The sequence below is a fragment of the Zonotrichia albicollis genome, chromosome 5 (assembly GCF_047830755.1).
Source record: "Zonotrichia albicollis isolate bZonAlb1 chromosome 5, bZonAlb1.hap1, whole genome shotgun sequence".
In the NCBI taxonomy this organism is placed as follows: Eukaryota; Metazoa; Chordata; class Aves; order Passeriformes; family Passerellidae; genus Zonotrichia; species Zonotrichia albicollis.
Window position 1 is genome coordinate 49810242 of NC_133823.1, and position 18313 is coordinate 49828554.

An 18313-nucleotide genomic window follows, 5' to 3' on the forward strand; every position below is an offset into this window, starting at 1 on the left:
CCCCTGCCAGTGGGGTGCTGAACTCCCTTGAACCTGTTCTGGAATGACTTGGGTGTACTGTGTTTTTATTTTGAGAGAAGTAATCTAGCCCAAAATTGTTTGTTTCACCAGGAACATCCCCAGACAGGTGAACAATAGGCTAAGGAGGATATGTTATGGAGATCATCAACAAGTTATCAAAGAACTAAACAAGACACCTGAGATATCACATTAGAAGACATAAAGACTCTAAGCCATCCAAATACAATAAAGATATACACCATGAATGAAACCTACAGTGTTAACATCTGAATGCACTCTGAGGGGTTGGAAAACTATTAAAAGTATTTAGAAGAACAGAAGACTTGTAGACGAGTCAAGTGTGATATACTGCACACCTAGGTCAGCAAATAAATAAGTATGGAGCTGTGTCTTGTAATTACTTAGATTTGATCTCTTGGAATCTGACTCTCCTGATTTTTTTGGTCAGTAGATAACCTGAGCTTTGCTATTTGTTATGCTGCTGGCATGAGACAAACAGTTTTGAATCTAGTCTGTGGTTTAGAGCCAGGCTGTTGATCAGGATACAAACTGAAGGAAGTTTCTGCATGGGTTAGTTAATATTGGCTAATTGGTAAGTTACCAAGACTGGAAATCATGTGTACAAAAAATCCTACAATATTTTTAGGATCATATGCCTCTTATGAAACAGAAAAGAAAGAAGTAAGTTTTTAATGATGAATTTTAATCACCCATTTGCTACTGGAACAAAGCTGAATTTTATATAAACACAGGTCTTTTTACTTTCTTTGTTAAATCCTGTGTAGTAGGTGACCAAAAACTAGCCCAGAAAAAGATTTTGGCCTTACCTCTGGCCTCAGCTATCCTCCTTGTCCTTCCCCTTTGGAAAGGGTTTATTATGAAACTTTAGATTCATATTTCTCTAATGGAGTTACTGGAGTTTTGTCTTTTTACTAGTTTTCCTGGGCTGAGAAGAACAATGATCTTAAGATTCATTTTTATAAGCATTTATTTTGGCAGCAGTGGTAACTGGATTTACTTGCTCTCTGCCCAGTGAAAAATGATTATTTTGAAACTGGATCAGTTCCCTGATGTAATTCAGAATATGAATCACAAAGAGTTATGCCAGGACTACAAGGCAGGAGGGCAGGAAAGAAGGGGCCTGAGTGGCAACTGCTGGAGAAGGCAAGCACCCAAGGAATGAGTGTGAAGCCACTGCTCAGCCCCAGCTTTCTTATCACACCTCCACGGTTTTATATTCTTTTAGTCATTGTATTTATGCAAAATCAATGCAAAAGACTGTCAGACTGGAACAGCAGTGGTTTATCCCTTATTGTCAGAAGGGGAAATGAGCACTGGAGCCACATGGCAGTGTGGAATCAGGGCTCCAACAATGCCATTTGATAATAATGGCACACACACACAACAGCAGTCTAAACAACATTACTGGCTTCCCTTGGTGGTTTGCTAAAGCTGATTGACTCCACCAGCTGCCTCAGCACAAGTCAGGGTGACATTGAGGACAAAGAGGTGACACACTGTGGTCAGGAAGGGATGGAAACTGCTTCAGCCAGAACAGACACAAATGGGAAAATCATGCTCTGGTTACTTGCAGTATTAAATTAGAATCTGCTGGCTGATTTATTGTCAGTGTCCTTCTATCACTGTTCTGGTGGGCACTTATGCCCTCAAAGCAAGAATACCTGATCCTGTGACTCAGCTTCTGAACTGCATTTGTACATACAAATGGGTGGTGCTGTCAGAAACTTCTGCTTTGAAGGAAGAAAAGAACAAGAATCCTCAAAACAGCTTTGTCAGAAGTGGAACAGAAGTCTTCCCTAAGACTATCTCATCAATTTTAGAAGGTTGTTGTTTTTTTTCTCCTTCCTCTTGTTGATATCCAAGCAGTTTTTCAACCCCTCCGATCTTTACTGCCTTGTTTTCTGGTGATAACCATAAGAAATTTGGACTTTACTCATGACCAAAAAATGTCACTGTAGAGGAATCAATAAAAGTTACAACAACATGTTAGAAAACAGATACCTTTGCATTTAAAATCACACAGTAACAAAGCAAACTGTGTAAGATCAACCAAAACTTAATATACCTGAATCACAGCTGATTCATTCAGGAAATCCTCCAAGCTCTGATTTTCAGGGTTAAACTTGTTAAGATGTTGCACTATAAGTGCAATAACTTCTCTCTGGCTGACCATCTTCACCATGGAGAATCCTATAAATACAGAAAATCATTATTTTTTTGTGCCTCCTTCAGTTGTGGCATAATGCATGGTGACAGGCTCATACACAAGTTACACCGCAGTAATGTAGAAGAGAACATTTAGGTCAAGCTTTCAAAATCACAGTTACTCAGAACAGCTGACAGGAGAAATGAAAATACAGTACAAACAGTGAGAAAATAGAAGACAAAATTACATATTGTAAGTATCTCAAAATATCTTAAGGATACATGTTACTGCACCAGGTTATTTCACAAAATAGAATTAAAGATAATATAGAAAAAAGCATGGATTTTGCCTGTGTGCACACAGGTCCTACTTAACACACTGCTCTTCTCACTGAGATGTATCAGAAAGCAAAATTTTAGTCTTAAATTTCATCACGTGTTGCTGTAAACAGCCTGTTTTTCAAAAGAAACAAAAGAACAGGAACAGAGAGGAATTCTAAGGAAGCAATGACTGTTGGTCAGCAGGCTGGGCCATGATCACAGCATTTCAGTGGTCTGGGCCACTGCCAAGCATTCTGAAGGCACAGCAGTTCAGTATTTATGCTTGATGCTTTCCTTGTGAAATAACTGGATTTTGTCTAACTCAAATGAAGCCTTACCCATATGTCTGAGAATGTGTAGGACTTGTTACCTCGATTTTAATGTTCAGATGACAAGAGCTATAATGCATTTGTTCCTACACACACATGTTGTTGTGTATGAAGGAACAATGACAGCAATTATCAGGCCTGAAAGTCATTAAGCTGGTTTAGCAATGGGAAAAAATGAGCACAAAAGTAACTTTCCACAGTGAAAATAAAAATGTAATTTTGAAAATAATTCTTGTATTCTATATATATTGTCATATTTTGATGTCAGAAAAGAATGCCTGATCCAGATGATTCATTCCCACTGTGGTAAACAGAATTAATTTATTGCTTTTAAATATTAGGATAATATTTCCAGACACAGTGGTATTGTACTCTGCCTTTCAGCACCATCTTACTCAGTAATTGCCTAAATAGCACTTTTCATTACTAACCTCAAAGAACTGGAAAAAATAGTTTGTCTGTGATTATGTTCAATATAGCCATTTAGGTGCCTGCTATGATCCAGACAAAATATCCAAATAAAAAAAAAAAGGCCAGCAAAACAGGGTTGGATCATGACCAGGGATGGCAAATACAGAAAGAGGCACCACTGTGCAAGGGAATCACTTACTCCACTCCTCTGAGAATCATTTGTTTCTCAGGTAAGAACCTGCCAAGGCTCTTACACTCACAAGGGATTTTGGATAAGGAAGGGAGAAATATCTCTGTACTTCAGACTGAATAATAATTCAGGCTCCAACAGCTCTGCCAGTAACAAATGCTTTTTCTTCTGGCATACCAGTAAGAAATCTGAGCTCTCATGCTCTGATACATTAAACCCCAAAACTGGAAAGTGAGAACTAAGATGTGTAGTAGAGCCTTCAGATCTCTGAACATACAGGGGTTCTTAATATAAAGGACCCCACTTCTAATTAAAGAAGCTGCTATTATTATTGTCAATGTTTCAAAATATACACATCAGGAATAAAATGCTTTTGGTATGATATGCACCCTTATTTTCACACAATCATTTAGAAAACTACTCCAATTCTTATGTATAAAAATGATATAAATTTATACTGTGTATAAAATTTTCTTTCATTTTTCTTCCATTATCAGCTGTAGATTTCAATTATAGGAGGTGAGAACCTGATTTAACCTTATTTTACAGTGGAGATTGGAGATATTTTGAAAGCAATTACACAGGATAAGAGTGGCCACAATTGTAGGAATTGGTTTCAGTGACCTGAAAGGTTCTTTCAGGTTTTACATCTGCTCCCACATTCCCAGCCTAGAAAGACTGAGATTGCATTTCCTCTAATGGAAGCTGTCCTTCTTAAAAAGAGCTGAACTAAGCCTCCCTGCAAAATTCAGACAGATCAGATGGAAAATGTTCACTTTGAGGATCTTAATTTTAATTTTCATATATTTCAATGTTTTGCATACCTACTGCAAGTGTTTTCCTTAACATGACATGGTGTTTTTTATCTCTTATCTTGTAGAACTCTACAATTAAATACTTATTGTATAAAACCTTCTGCAAATAAGTTGTGTTATGTTTATGGGGTGGGTTAGCAAATGGACACCAAGGCTGGCAAAATTTCAGGGAGCAAAGCCCAGCAACCTTGTCCACAGTGTAACACACCCCCCTTGATATGTTCTGTTGTACTTATAAACCCCTAATGAATATGAACACTAAAAGAGAGCAGGTTTAGATTAGATATTGAGGAGGAATTCTTCCCTTGAGGGTGGTGAGGCCCTGGCACAAGCTGCCCAGAGAAGCTGTGGCTGCCACATCCCTGGCAATGCTCAAGGCCAGGCTGGATGGGGCTTGGAGCGATCTGGGACGGTGGAAGTGTCTCTGCCCATGGCCGGGGCGTTGGGGACAGGTGAACTTCAAGGTTCCTTCCTACCCAAACCCTTCTGTGATTCCATGATTGTGTGAAAATAAAGGGACGAAGGAGCCACGAGCATGCCCGTGGCACCCGCCACTTGAACGCATCGGGGATTGCACCCGGCTCTTTCCGGAGGTGTCACGTACGGTCACATCTGCCTTGCACCGCCGCTGCCGCTCCCGGCTGTCCCCGCCGCTGCCGCTCCCGGCTGTTCCCGGCGCTCCCCATCCCGTTCCCAGCGCTCCCGCCGGGCCCGTGCCGTCCGTGTCCCTCCAGGCGCAGGAACACCGCGCGCCCCGTTGCCAAGGAGCGCGAGGGCTGCTGGGAGCTGTAGTCCTGCTGCGAGCCCGCCTCAGTGTTGCCAAACGGCGCGATCGGGGACCCGGAACTTCAGGAGCGGGGAAACAAGATGGCGGCGGTTGTTTGCTGCCGTTGCCAAGGAACTAGTGCCGCGCCCCCCCCCCGGGTGTTTCCGCTCACGGGCAGCCAGCGGTCGGTGACGCGCCGGTTTCCGGGGCACGGACAGCGCTGGCGGGAGCAGGTAGAGCCTGCGATTCCCGACCGGACGCGCTCAGCTCGGCCCGCAGAAAACTACAACTCCCGGCAGCCACTGCAACAAGGCGTTCGCCAGGGCGTGGCCTACGCGGCACGCAGTCTCCCCGCCCCCTTCGTGTGTTACGCAAATGAGCAGCCGGGTGGGCGGGGCGATTGCTCTGGCCCACCCCGGTCCGCCCCCCGATTGGGTGGGGAGGGGAGGGTGCGGGGGCGGTGTCGCGCATGCGCGGTGGGGCGGCGCTGCCGCCGGCCGCGCAATGTTTTGGGGGCGGTCGGGGCGGCGCGGAGCGCGCGGAGCCGCCGGACGGTCCCTGCGCTGACGGGAGCGCCCGGCGGCCGCTCCGCGGGACCAGGCGGCGGCGCAGGAGGAGAACGCGACCCGGCGGAGGCTCCCAGCGAGGGGCACGGCTCTCCTCACTCCTGTGAGCGGCGCGGCTGCGGAGCCGGCAGCTCCCGTGGCGGCGGCGGCGGCAGAGGGGTGTCAGCGGCCGCGGTGATGATGAACAGGTTCCGAAAGTGGCTGTACAAACCCAAGGCAAGTTGCGAGGAGCCGCCGTCACCGTCACCCCGCGGCTGAAGTCGGGACGCGGTTGGCGGCAGAACCGGGCGTGCAGCCGCGGGGCGCTCCGCGGCGGGAGGCGCCGTGAGGGGCGAGCGGAGCCCGCGGGCGCTCGGCGGGTCCCGGCGGCCGCGGCCGGAGCGCGGCGCCCGCTGCGGCGGGGATGACAAAGCAGAGCGGCGGCCGCGGGGCTGCTCCCGCCCGGGGCGGGCTCGGGGCTCTGCCCGGCACCGCCGAGGGGCTGCGGGGCTGGCGGCCGTGCCCGGGCGGCGCTCCCGGCTGCGCTGCGGGCTGCGCTCAGCCCCGAGCCCGGAGATGATCGGGCGCTCCTGTAGTGCCATTAGCGCTGTGTGTGTGTGCACCTGGAAACTTGGCAAGTTAGGAGGCTTATTGGAAGGTGCTCTGTAGGTGAGTGTTTTGTGCCCTTCTCGCTTTGAAATTCTTGGAAGGAATCCAAGAATCGCAGTTTGCTTTGCGATGAAATTATCATCTTCTGGCTCGAGTTAAGTAACAACTGTCTGGAGGGTGATCTTGTTTGGCATGTGATGTTCGGCTCGTAAATCAAGGACATTACTGGTTTTGAACCTCTATAGCATCTTTTTCTTGGCCAGGCATTACAGCAGTCAGTATCGTTATGCACTTTCTGAAGTGTTTGATTTAATTTTGGCTCTTCTTGGTCACTATCAATCGTTTTTTCCCTATGCTTTACTGTCAGTGTTGGGTCTCAGTTTGTAAACCTTCCATGTACTCGGTTCTCTTGGCTGAATTATAGCCGGTGTGTTGCAGTGGGGGGGTAAAAAAAAAGGCAGAGGTGATACTGCAAAACAAAAGTTCATATTATGCTGGCTTTATGGACATTACATGTAGTCCTAACTCTTGAGTACCACTGAAGAGCACATAATTGTCAGATAATACTGCTAATACCTGCAAGGGAAATAATATAGACATTAGGTAACCAAAAATACAGTAATGAATTGCAGATAACTTTCGTTGGATTTTCTTATTTTTATATCTTTTATACGGTGGAAAGACTAGGGGAAGAATAGTTAATGAACCAAAAGAAATGCTGTTAATCTTAAATGCAGAGGAAATATTTGAAATATGGCCTTTTCACTGTTTTTTTTAAACAAAACTCATTCAACTTCAAATTGTTTTTCTTTGTAATGGAGATTTTATATTTTTGTGATAAAACTTGTTTTTTAATATACTATCCCTTTGTTGTAAGGTATGTGTTTGGCATTTAGGGTCTATATCAAACAGTGTACACTTAAAGTTCTGTGGGACTTCTCTGGGTTGAAGGAACTTTTCAAGCCTGTTGCGTGACACTGGGCCTCATAAACCAGCAGCACCTATTGCTGTTGGTTTGGAACCAGCACCACTGCTTTTTGTTGTGTATTTGTACCTTTGCCAACAGTTTTTCTTAGTTTCAGTAGCTTGCAACATCATTTTTGTTCTGGCATTCAGAAAGGGTTGCTGGTGAATTGTAAGAGCTTCAGAAAAAGTCATTTTTCCTGGTGTGCTGTTGAGTGGGTGTGGATCATGTCATTAAATACTCAGAGGTTTGAATAGCACTTCTTTTATAGAGGGTGAGACAGAGGATTTCACATGTAGAGACTGTACCTTTCCTGGTTCATTGCTTGCTTTTCTACTTAAAGGAATTTGCAAGGATTCCTACCCAAAAGATCAGTGGGTTCCAGGTTCTGTTTTGAATGTAAGGCGTTTTGATTCGGACTTGGCTGAATACTTATTCTGGTTGAGGCTCTCAAGTCTCATGATTTATGTTGCTTGTAAACCTCTGTTAGGCACTATGGGCTCCAGGTGCATTTTATCAGGTAGGTTTTGCTACTCCCAGTAATGGGGAATACTTCTAAAGTATTCCAGATCCTACAGCCATATAATAGGACTTCTCCATGGCAATAGATTTTGGCACCACTGGATGTTTGGCCCAGAGCTTTGATGGCTTTTCAGAGAGGTATTTCTGAAGGTGAGGGGTGGGATGGCATCAGAGTGTAGCAAATTCTTAGTACAGCCTGCTCAGAAACCTGAATATGTGGTTTAGCTTAATCCTAGGGGAACTATTTCATAATTCGTCCCTGAAACAACACAGCCCCAAAATATGTAAATTAATTCAGCTTAATCTTTTTAAATGGTGAAGACAAGGAAATGGAATAGAGCAGAGTGCATAACAAGGTGGATTCACAAGTCTTGGGCTAATCATTACTGCAAGATGCAGGACCTGCATTCAGGCAAGGATATTTACTTGGTAACTGCTGCCTCTGTTTGAACATACCAAGAACGGCAGAGAAAATGTGGGTGTAGGAAGTGGAAAGTCTTGACTAATGTTGGGAGCATGTCCCGAGAGCAGCGACTTCCCTGGATCCGTGTTCAGTCAGTGCTTCCTGCCCAGCTCTGTTCCTCAGCTATGCTGATCTGCCACATTCTAACAAAGCAGATAAGTGCCAGTGGTGGAGGTGAGCAGAGGATGGAATAAATAGCGGTGACGTGATCTGTAGAGCTGCTGGGAGGCAGACTTTTCACTGATGTGTTGGAGACAGAGCAGAGACAAGATTTTGTTTCCAGCCTCCTGTGCCACATTGATTGTTGTTTAATTTTTAAAGTGTTGTCTGTAATATGTGTTTTGCTTTTGGGGACTGTGGATTCAATGCCTTTTTAAGTGTTTGGAGGGAGGATGATGTTTGCCTCTGAAGCTTTTGCTGAGGGGTCATTTGAAGCAGTAGTGTTCTTGAATTGCAGCACATGGTGGAACAATAGTTACTCTATGTTTGACCTCCTCAGGACACTGCAGGCTTCCCAGGCACCACCACCTTCTGAGACAAAAGAATGATCCTGTCTAAATCAAGATATTTGTCTGTGTGCACAGATACAGTAGAAATGTTCCCTGCCACTTCAGGGAATTTCTTATCTTGTACCTGCTGGAGCATTCCACAGGTGTCCGGCCAGAACCTGCTCCCAGCAGATCTGAGCCTCCAGCCAAAATACAGAACTGGGCTGGCCTTGCAGAGCTTTGAAATGCATTTGATGTCCAAAGAATTCAGAACAATTTCTGTGAATGCTGCTGCTTAAATCTGGAGATTGGCTTGAAAAATGCGTGGGTAACTAGCTCACAGGGGTACCTGCTTTGAATTGAGCTCATGTTTATTGATATTTTGAAAGAGCTGTTTTGTGTATGATGGGGAGAAAAAAAGTCTGTCTCTAACCACAACCTGAATGTTTTTTAATCTGTTTAACATAACAGACTGAAGCATCTTCAGTGTCTGCTTATTTTTCATATTTTTATTTTAAAAATATTGCTTGTTTGGTGTTTATATGCCTGAGGTTTTTTTTGCTCCTAGTTTCTTTCACACAGTAAATGTGAACTTCAAGAAATTAAGTAAAGAATTTCTCATGTTCCTGTAAGCGAGTCCAAATCTGTAGTTGCTGGTAGTAAAGCTACTGCATTGAGAATGCCTGGCTCCAATTAAAGGATGCTCACAAAATATGCACCAAGTCTGGAGGTTTTGTAGGTGTGGTTTTTGACACCCCCTCCTCTAAGACTGACCAAAGTGCAGCTGTGCCCTCAGTCCTGCTGTAAATCAGAGGCTCTAACTCCCATGGGGCTGTGAAGGAGGGTTCAGGAAATGGCCCCAGCTTGTAGCTGGGAGTGAGCACTTGCTGACAAGTGGGTGCTCAGCACAGCTCTTCCTCACCCTTCAGAGGCTGAGCATCTTCTCCCCCTGCGGTGCTTGAGATGCTGAGAACTGGAGTTGCTTTCTTCCCCTGTGTTTGTTCTGAAATACTGTTCAGGGTTTCTTCAGTCTGATAATTGCTTTCTGCAGCTGGATTAGCAGACACATCTTCAAGAGGTTCTTGCTGCCTGTTAATGTGTGTCTGCAGTGGTGCTCTGTGAGCAGAAATAGCATTTAGGGATAAGTGGAATGGCAGGTACTTGGAGGAGGCTTGTTTTTATGTCTGCATGGAGTGCCTTTTTCTTACTGTTTTTAAGCTTTTTCTCAGCTATATTTCTATGAAAATGAGCCATAGCTAGTAATAATTGTTGCTACTAATAGTTGTTAAAGGACTTGGAACAGCAGATAGGTATGCTAATTAAAAAAAGGCTTAAAAGATAGTAAAAGGGTATCTTGGAATAAGCAAGCAAGATGAAGAGAGTATGCCTAGTGAATCTAGAGCAATCACTTTAAGTAGAGTGGCAAAACTCAAAAATAGCCAAATAACCTCTAGGAGATTCTGTATTACTTGGCACAAGGAGAAGTGCTCAAAAAAAAAAAAAAAAGAAAAAAGAAAAGAAGTCCTAGAAATCATAGGTGAATGTTGAACATCAAAAACTTCGCAAGGAATCATCTTCCTCACCAACCTTGTGAGGGTTACTTAGTGGCAGAGCTGAGTCCAAAAAGTAAAAGATGGGAAGTACAATAGGAAATAGCTGATTTGTTTTCTTTAATGGTATGAAAAGAAACATGTTTGCAGGATTTTTTGTAGGAAAAGATTGTAAGTAGCAAAAGGGATTTCAAATATGAAGTTCATTAGAAGAATGGAAGGTAGTAAAAAAGTACACAGTTAACTGTGCTTAACAAAATGCAAAAAGCATTTTTAAAATTGGGTCAGTAGAATGAGATGCAGCAGGAGAGAGAATTATTTTGAGCAGCATTTAAATGGATGGAAATGGTCAGAAATGAAAAAGGACAAAGCTGCTTTAATTGCCAAGCAACTATTGATACTAGTTTGGGGGAGTGAATAAAAAAGGAAGGATGATTTCCCAGTGATAGATGGAAAGCAGCTAGCATCTTATTTTAGATATGATTTCCAAATCTTGAAAGTGACAGGTTTGCTGTTCACAGAAGAGAATTAGAACAAGTTTATTCTTGGGAAAAATGTCTTTAAATGAGCAGTGAAAGAACAGGTAAAAGCTATTTATAACTTACTTTCATTTGGCTGGTGCCATACAGTATTCAAAACCTTTGGGCACAGCAGTCTGTGAACAAAATTTATTATGTAGTGTAATATTTATATTAGCAACTAATGACTTTCAAGACAGAAGATTGAGGAGTTTTTCTTACTTGAGAAAACAGCTGTTACTGGGTTTTTGAAAAGTCACTGTTTTAATGATCAGCTCTTTGATCTCACTTATCTGTGTAATTATTCTTGTTGCCCCTCTCTGATCAGAGTCTGCAGCTATTTAACTACATTAATCAGTGTTATTGATAACAATCCTGAGGAAGGCAACTTATAAATCATCATGCATTATTCAGTTTTGCATATTGAATTGCTTCATTTTAGAAGCACCATCTAGTGGTTTGAACACAAGTGTGGGAGCTAATAATTCTTTGCTGATGTATTGTAGCACTGCAGCTAAATCAAGACAATTACCTGCAGTCATATTGTTCCTTAGCCTTGGTTTACCTGTAGCTGAAAAAGGGAAGGAGGCCACTATTGCAATTGATTAAGAGAATTGCTTGTTTGTTTTCAATTACTCTGGTGTGTGTGAAATGTATTTGTACCTTGTGAAATGATTTTTTTGATGTGGATTGCTGTGAGCAGAATCAAAATGTATCAGATCCAGGGCCCATCTAGCCTGGTGTAATGTCTGGTGGTTCTCTCTTTCTCTGTCCTGCAGCAGATCCCCAGGGACAAAGAAGAGACAAATGGAAACTGCTGTTTCTTCTGGACTCTTTTGAAAAGTTTGGTAGTTTGCAGTACAGGAGTTTGTTGAGTTACAGATTGTGCTCTTATAATTCAACAGCTCATTAAGTTGTTTCTTTTAAATGACTAACAATTTTTCAATTCATTCATATTTCTGGTTTCCATGACTGCTGGCTTCTCAGTGCTTAAAGCTGAGTTTGATTCCAATGGAGAACGTTTTCTAAATGTTCTAAAGAAAGGAATAGTGGTGTTACCTAATGTGTCCCTTGTCCTGCAGACTCATCCTCTGGTGTTTCTCCAGGAAACCTGATTTGGATGTTTAGATTCTGTTGTTCTCCTCCCACAATGTGATGGTACTTAACAGAATTTACAAAAAAATTACTTCTTAGAAATCACAATGCATTTGTCCTAGGTTATTTTAGAGAAATGACAAAAAACCTCCCACTAAGAATATCTCAGCCCTGGACCAGAGTAGAACATTTTCTTACCGAACTAACTGAAAAATAAACAGTGCAAATGCTGTTGATGTGCTGCATTTAACTGCTTTAATAGTTATGATGATCTACTTTCCTGGCAGTTGTGCTGGCAACATTGACTTAAATTAATTCAGTAAAACTATTTTTAAATAATGGTGTTAAAAATAAATTAATTGAAGGCTGTGTATGTTTATTTGGCTCCCATTTGAAGGCTGACCCACCTTCACAGTGCAATGTAAAAGAGCAAGTTTCTCCAGCTTGATTGTTTTACTAGAGGATGATGCTAAATTTGAGTCTGTCTTACCTGTTCTCAGCTGAGTCTTTGTTTTCCTCTTGAACTTACTCAATATCCCAGCTATTCATTGTATCTCAGATGACAAGTGGGATCACTGGTGTGATGGCCACGTGCCCCTGCAGGAAGGGAGCTGCTGCATTCCCTGCTAGCTGAGGCTCTTGAATGCTGCAAACTCGGGCTGCCCCTAGGTCAGCTCAAGCACAGCCTGAGCCTGGCTCTGGTGGACAGCTCAGGGTCACAGGATATGGTTTTCCTTTGAGGCAGTGTCAGCTGCCTGCCTCTTGAGAACAGGTGAGTGACAGAAGTTGGAATGCATTTTCTAGAAGTCTAGATTTAGGGTGGAGCAAAGAATGAGGATTTTTTGGGAGGTAGAATGTTTGGACAACTTAACTATAGTGTATTCCTGGCTCAGTATGCCTTGCTGGAGTGACTGTAAGGCCTTGCTCTTATTTATTTGTTTTGATGACGAGGGTCAGGCTTACAGCATCCTGTTTGTCTGTGCTGCCCTGCAGCCTGTAGGGCTTTCCTGCACTCCAATAGTCAGTGGCTTTTTTGCATTGCTGATTAGGCCTCTAGCCTGACAATTCCTCTTCACCTTCCTGATCCCATAGATGGTGGTTCTTCCTCTGGTCCCTCTACTCATTCACCACCCTCTCCTGCATTGCTGTTACTGCTTTTGATACTGTTTAGGAATAAGATGCCCTGAAAAGCTGATAAACAGGAGCTGAGTTGTGCCTGCACTTTGCTTAGTCTTGGTAGGCCACAAGCTTGTTTTTCTTTTCTTGTAGGGTCTTTATTCATACTTGATGACCATTCAGAATGAATAATGTAAGAGTGGGCATCACATCAGTACTGGGTGCACCGTTCTGGGTGAATGAATGACAGGCAAGCAACTGGGGGAAAAGAAACTAGAGGAGACAGGTGAAGAAGATGGGGTTAAAAAAAGACTTGGCATGGAAATGGAAGAAGAATAGTTTGAAATAGGAAAAAAGGGGGATGACTCTCCTGCTCTTTCAAAATGTCTGCTCTTTATTTTGAAATAGAACACAGGTTAATTTAAATCAGGGTGATGTTTATGCTGGAATGTGTTAATTCCTGTCATCAAGGGGCACTTTGATCCCTGAGAATCATAGGTGGCTGAACTAACTGGATGCTCAGGGTGTTCTGCATTTCTGCTTTGCATTCCTCTAATTCTCGCCTTCCTTTGTAGCCTTTTAATGTAGGAAACATTTCCTGGCATTTTGTAGTTCATCAGATGTTCAAAACCACAGTTTTCTCAGGTTATTGCTTCCTGCCAAGAAATGACCTGAGCTTGAAAGGGGTCTTGAATGTTTGTCTAGAATTGGCTTTTGGATGTTTGTCACCTAATAAACTTTTTTATGAATGGTGAGGGCTCTCATAGTAATATCTTTGTCTAATTCTCCTTCTGTAAGCACCAATCTGCAGGCAGAAGTTTTATCTTTCTGTGTTGGTCCAGTTGTTGAAGTCTGTGTGCTCTTAGCATACCAATGAGAACATACCAGCATTCTTCCTGTAAAACCTTGCAAATCCTCTCAAAGCACTGTCTGCTTTTTACTTTATTTTCAAGATGCCTGTATAGAGAGTGGATGTCTGCATTGCTAGATATTTAATGTTTATTTTCTAAGTATTTTTTGTAAAGCTGGACCAGGACATCTGGTCTAGTCAACTACATTACAAAAATGTCTTGATGGAGTTGATATCATTTTATGGTACAGGATGGATGGAAGCCCTTACAGAATAAGGAAGAGTTAGTATGATGTAAGGAACAGGCAAAAATGCAAAGGGCCTTCAAATCTCATCTGGAACCTGTGATTTATTTTGCTGTGTATTTTAAGGAATCTTGCAGGTCCTCACCAAGGTGTAAGAGATGAAGTGGGAATGGCAGCTGGCTTTTTCTGTATCCTTTGGTGATGAGTGATGCTTACATGAGGTCCTGTAAAGACATTGTGGTGCCATGGGTGCTGATTGCAAGTGTACACACAGGCCTTGTTTGTGTGGCTGTAATTTTGATTGCAGTGATTTTTCTTTAAGTCTGTTTCTCTTTGATATGAATGTTCATGCTGGAGAGTTTGGCTGGATCTAAAGGTTTGTTCTCAAGACCATAGGTAGCACTGTTCTTTTGAGGAATGATCTTCTCTGCACTGCACAGCTATCTTACTTCTTTTGTAGAAAGTTGAGCATAAGGAAGTTATGTCATGATTAGCACGAAATAATTGGAAGAGGCCTTATGTTAAATAGTGCTTATTGTGCACTGACAGGTGCTCATGGGTGTTAATTGTTAATTTGGCTAGTGTTTTCTTTGTATTGAAGTGGCTGAGAACTGATGTGTTCCTGTTGGAGAGTCTGGTTTCAGCTATTCTGGTGGTCTTCTGGAGTTATTTTAAGGAAGGGTATCTTTGGTAGTTTTATTGTATTTTAGTAATTGCTTTGTTATGGTTTTGTTGAAGCAACTGACTAAGTATATTTGAAGAGAATATTATATCCACAGAAAATATTCCATTTTTCAGTAAGACTGGTTTTTATGGCTGGTTTTTTGTTTGCTTTGCTGTTATTTGGTTTTTAAATTTTTGCTGGTTTCTTTTTAATTTTTTCCCCTAGGCTATATCATACCCTTGTGTGCAAAAGTTTTGTTTACTGCTTGCAATGTTTCCTGTTTCCTTGACATTACTTCCACTTAGGTTTTTTGGTGGGGTTTTGTGCATAATTGCAAACCTGCTGTAAATTTCTTTCCTCCTTGATTTCAGTCAGGATACTTGACAAATACTAGACCTGATAGTAGTGGTGGCAGTAGGAAGACAGAGACTGAAGTAGAAAGGCAGTAGGCTTTTTTCCCTTCACTTCTCTCACTAGAAGAGACAAGGAAGCAAGGCTTCTTATTGGGCATTTAGGCATTTATCTTTAGAGTCTGGATTCTGTTGACAATTTTTTTGTCCAGTGATTTTTAAAGTTGTATTTTCTCAATTAATTTGCCACACTACTTGCTTTGACAATTAGTTTATTTCAGGAAGCCTTAGTCTTAGGTTGTAACTGTTTTTCAGTTTATTTCTTTTTCTATTGAAATTTGAGAGTTATTATTTGGCAGTTTCATAGTAGGCAGTCCTGTGTATAATTGATGCAATAAACCAGTAAGTTAATGTTAAAATTACTCTTACTTCTGAATTTTGAAGTATTTTTGGATATGAAACTGGGATGCATTTTTTTTCTGAAAATGAATGAATCTTTATAAAGACTACATCCTTTCCTGTGTGAAAACATTAAACCCATGTTTTGCTCTGCAATAGAAATGTGTTAATTTCTCGGTGTAATATATGTATATCTGTCTTCATGGATATATAATCTACTGTTCTGATATTAACAAAGTAGTGTTAGTGAATTGTAGGTGCCTCATTGTGTTGATTCCCTGTGTGAAACAAAGAGGTTGTCTATTATATAATATCTGACTTGTTCAGTGCATTTGATCAGCTTGATTTGCTTTTTGGTTAATTTAGAAAAGAAATGTCTGGTAGAAATCTGTACTTTGTGAGAAATCATATGCTATGTAAGACAATAATTCATGAGTAATCCTGAAGAGTTAAGAGGTGACAACCTTTCTCCTGGGAACATTAGCTTTACTGTAGGCAAGATAAGCACAATTTTTGCTTAAGCCCAGAGTCATTTGTTATCAGTCAGGTCAAGCAGTGAAATGTTGTGAGGTTGGTTCCAGCTCTTTTTGCAGTCAGTTCTCAGTCTGTATGTATCCACATGTGCCTGCATGTTGTGTGTGATCCAAAACTTGGGTATCATCTGTGCATCTTTCAAATAGAAATAGTCATGCTTCCTGTCTCTGAAATGGGGACTGAGGCATGAAGGTGAGAAGGGGTTATTTGGTGCCCTAAATGTAGGTCAGTAGCCAAACTAGCCAGAAAAGCTTAATTTGGGGATTTCTCAGCCATTTTATTCCTTATTTGCCACTTCTTTCTCTCCAGTGCTTTTTATGAGATGATTTTTCCTTTTAGGTTACCCTGCAATATCATTTTACAGCTGAAGCAATAGAGCAGATTGTCTGTACTTTGCTATTCAAAGATTGGAGTGCAACTTACTGTTGCCATATGTTTAGATTCAGTGTCCAGCTCCTCCTTACAAATGAGAACATATGGAAGATAGGTAATGGTGATTTTCAACTGTTAATTAGTCATGGCTAAAGTGATGCCTCACTAGCCATCCCTCCAGTTAGTTCTGTCTTTCTCATCTCCCCCTCGTGGTAGCATCTCTGGTGTATATGGAATTGCAAAACTTCTGAGGGGGAAAAAAAAGGGTTTCCTTCCACTAAAATGCTTCTGTAATTTGGAGGGTGTGAGTCCTCAAATGAGGTGGGGCCCTTTACTTCCAGATTTTTTTTTTTGTTTGCTCTTTGTGAAATCAAGTTACTGATGTAATGCTGCATAGTAAAACAGGAATTAGATGCTAAGTGCTGGTACCTGTACTGTAAACAGGCTTTACAGTGTTGGATAAAAGTTTTATAAGTAATGACTCATCTTAACCTTTGAACCTGTTCTTGCAAACTCATGATAGGATGTGGATTTTAGTTACTCAGTCTGGTTACTTGAACCCTGTTATTACACACTGTTTATTGCTCCCTCCTTTTACTGCCTATTAGGTAACTTTTCTATTGCAGTGACTGAAATCTTCTGTAAATAACATATGGTCAAATGTATTGGTGCAAAGAGAGACATATTTGCCTGTCTCCAGTGTCCAGGATACCTGACACTCATCAAGAATTTTTGTGCACTCCCCTTGTGAATTTTAAGTCAACCAGGACAGTAATGAAAGTGAAGAAATGCTGTTGGTGCTCAGCTGGTTTTTCAGCTTGCAGCCATGTGCTCCTGTCTTAGCTCCCTGATGTTGGTGTTGGAAATTGTGTGGCTGTGTTTTGCATTGGATCATCTTTCTAGCACAGGAAACTTTCTTTTATAATATATGGTTTTACAGGCTCAGTTATCAGCTTAACTGGGGAAAGGGGGCAGCATGAACTCCTCCTTTGGTGGCAGGATGGTTTTTATATTCCCTTGTACCAGCTGTGGAGTTGCACCATCAGTGTCTTTAGGGCTTCTGTTTTATGTTCTACTCGTAGTATAAATACTGGTAAAATGAAACCCCAACCCAAATTGTGCCAATTGTATTGTTCTGTGTTTTGTGTGGATGGTGTTAATTTCTGTTACACAGAGGCCACTCTGGAACCCAGGTGAAGTCGTGGGACTGAGAGTTGGGCTTCTGATTCAATTCCTTAGCATAAAATAGGCTCACCTGAAGTTATTTTTAGGTGACATCAAGGTGCAGACCTTGTATAAAATGTTAATGCAAGTAATCTTGCAGTGTTAGAGGCACAGGTAGCACGTGTTGGAAGCAAACCTCTGCAGGAGTAGCAGGGCAAGGCAGTGATATTTATGCAAAGGACAAGGTTTCCATTATTGAACTGCATGGTGCTTTGAGCTAGCTGTTGTTACCAAAAAGAGCTGTGAAGGTGTGTGGTGAATGCTTTACTGTGAGTTTGGCAAATCTGTTCTCTGTTTCAAATTCCATATGTGAATTATCAAACCTAAAATTTGTTAATTTTGGGCTTGGAACTAGTAGAGTAAAAGATTGGCTAATTACACTATTTAAACATTTAAAAAATATTAAATACTTTAAAAGTATTTCCTCTATTTAATTTTCATCAGCTGGCTCAGAATTAATATATTGAAATGACAGTATTGTCAGATACTGTAATATTTTTCACTGTGTGCTTACTGTAATGAGATTTAGAAAACTGTAAGAAAGAGGAGAATACAAATCCTTGTTAATTTTAACCAAAAGTAGGTTTTTTTCCTCTTTTGCCTTGTACTTTGTATTTTGAAAGCTAGCAAATAAAACTTCTGCACAGCTAAATAAAAAAGTACCATCTGGGATACACAAGTAGAGGTACTCTTACTTTGTAGATTGCTGCCCTCATCTCTCCAGTAAAGCAAGGAGTACTTGCACAAGTCACTGCATTCTGCACTGAGTGGCACTGCACTGCTTTA

The 18313-nt window shown here is 41.7% G+C and overlaps 2 protein-coding genes across 8 annotated transcripts in view; one reads left to right on the forward strand and one right to left on the reverse strand.

The window, feature by feature from the left end:
• Positions 1 to 5171, reverse strand: part of CFAP99 (cilia and flagella associated protein 99) — a 54442-nt gene extending 49271 nt beyond the window's left edge. For 2 of the 3 annotated variants that reach the window (XM_074541656.1, XM_005485763.4), the window contains exons 1-2: positions 4858 to 5161; positions 2108 to 2232 (exon numbers count right to left, since the gene is read on the reverse strand). In XM_074541656.1, the coding sequence (XP_074397757.1) occupies positions 2108 to 2232; positions 4858 to 4939 (207 nt within the window). In that variant the 5' untranslated portion in view covers positions 4940 to 5161. Of the gene's footprint in view, positions 1 to 2107; positions 2233 to 4857 lie in introns of all 3 variants that reach the window. The other variant, XM_014266083.3, reaches the window with a different exon arrangement.
• Positions 5172 to 5489: 318 nt separating this feature from the next.
• Positions 5490 to 18313, forward strand: part of ZFYVE28 (zinc finger FYVE-type containing 28) — a 145880-nt gene continuing 133056 nt past the window's right edge. For all 5 annotated transcript variants that reach the window (XM_026792600.2, XM_005485708.4, XM_026792599.2 and 2 more), the window contains exon 1: positions 5490 to 5801. In XM_026792600.2, coding sequence (XP_026648401.1) covers positions 5763 to 5801 — 39 coding nt within the window. In that variant the 5' untranslated portion in view covers positions 5490 to 5762. The remainder of the gene's footprint in view (positions 5802 to 18313) is intronic.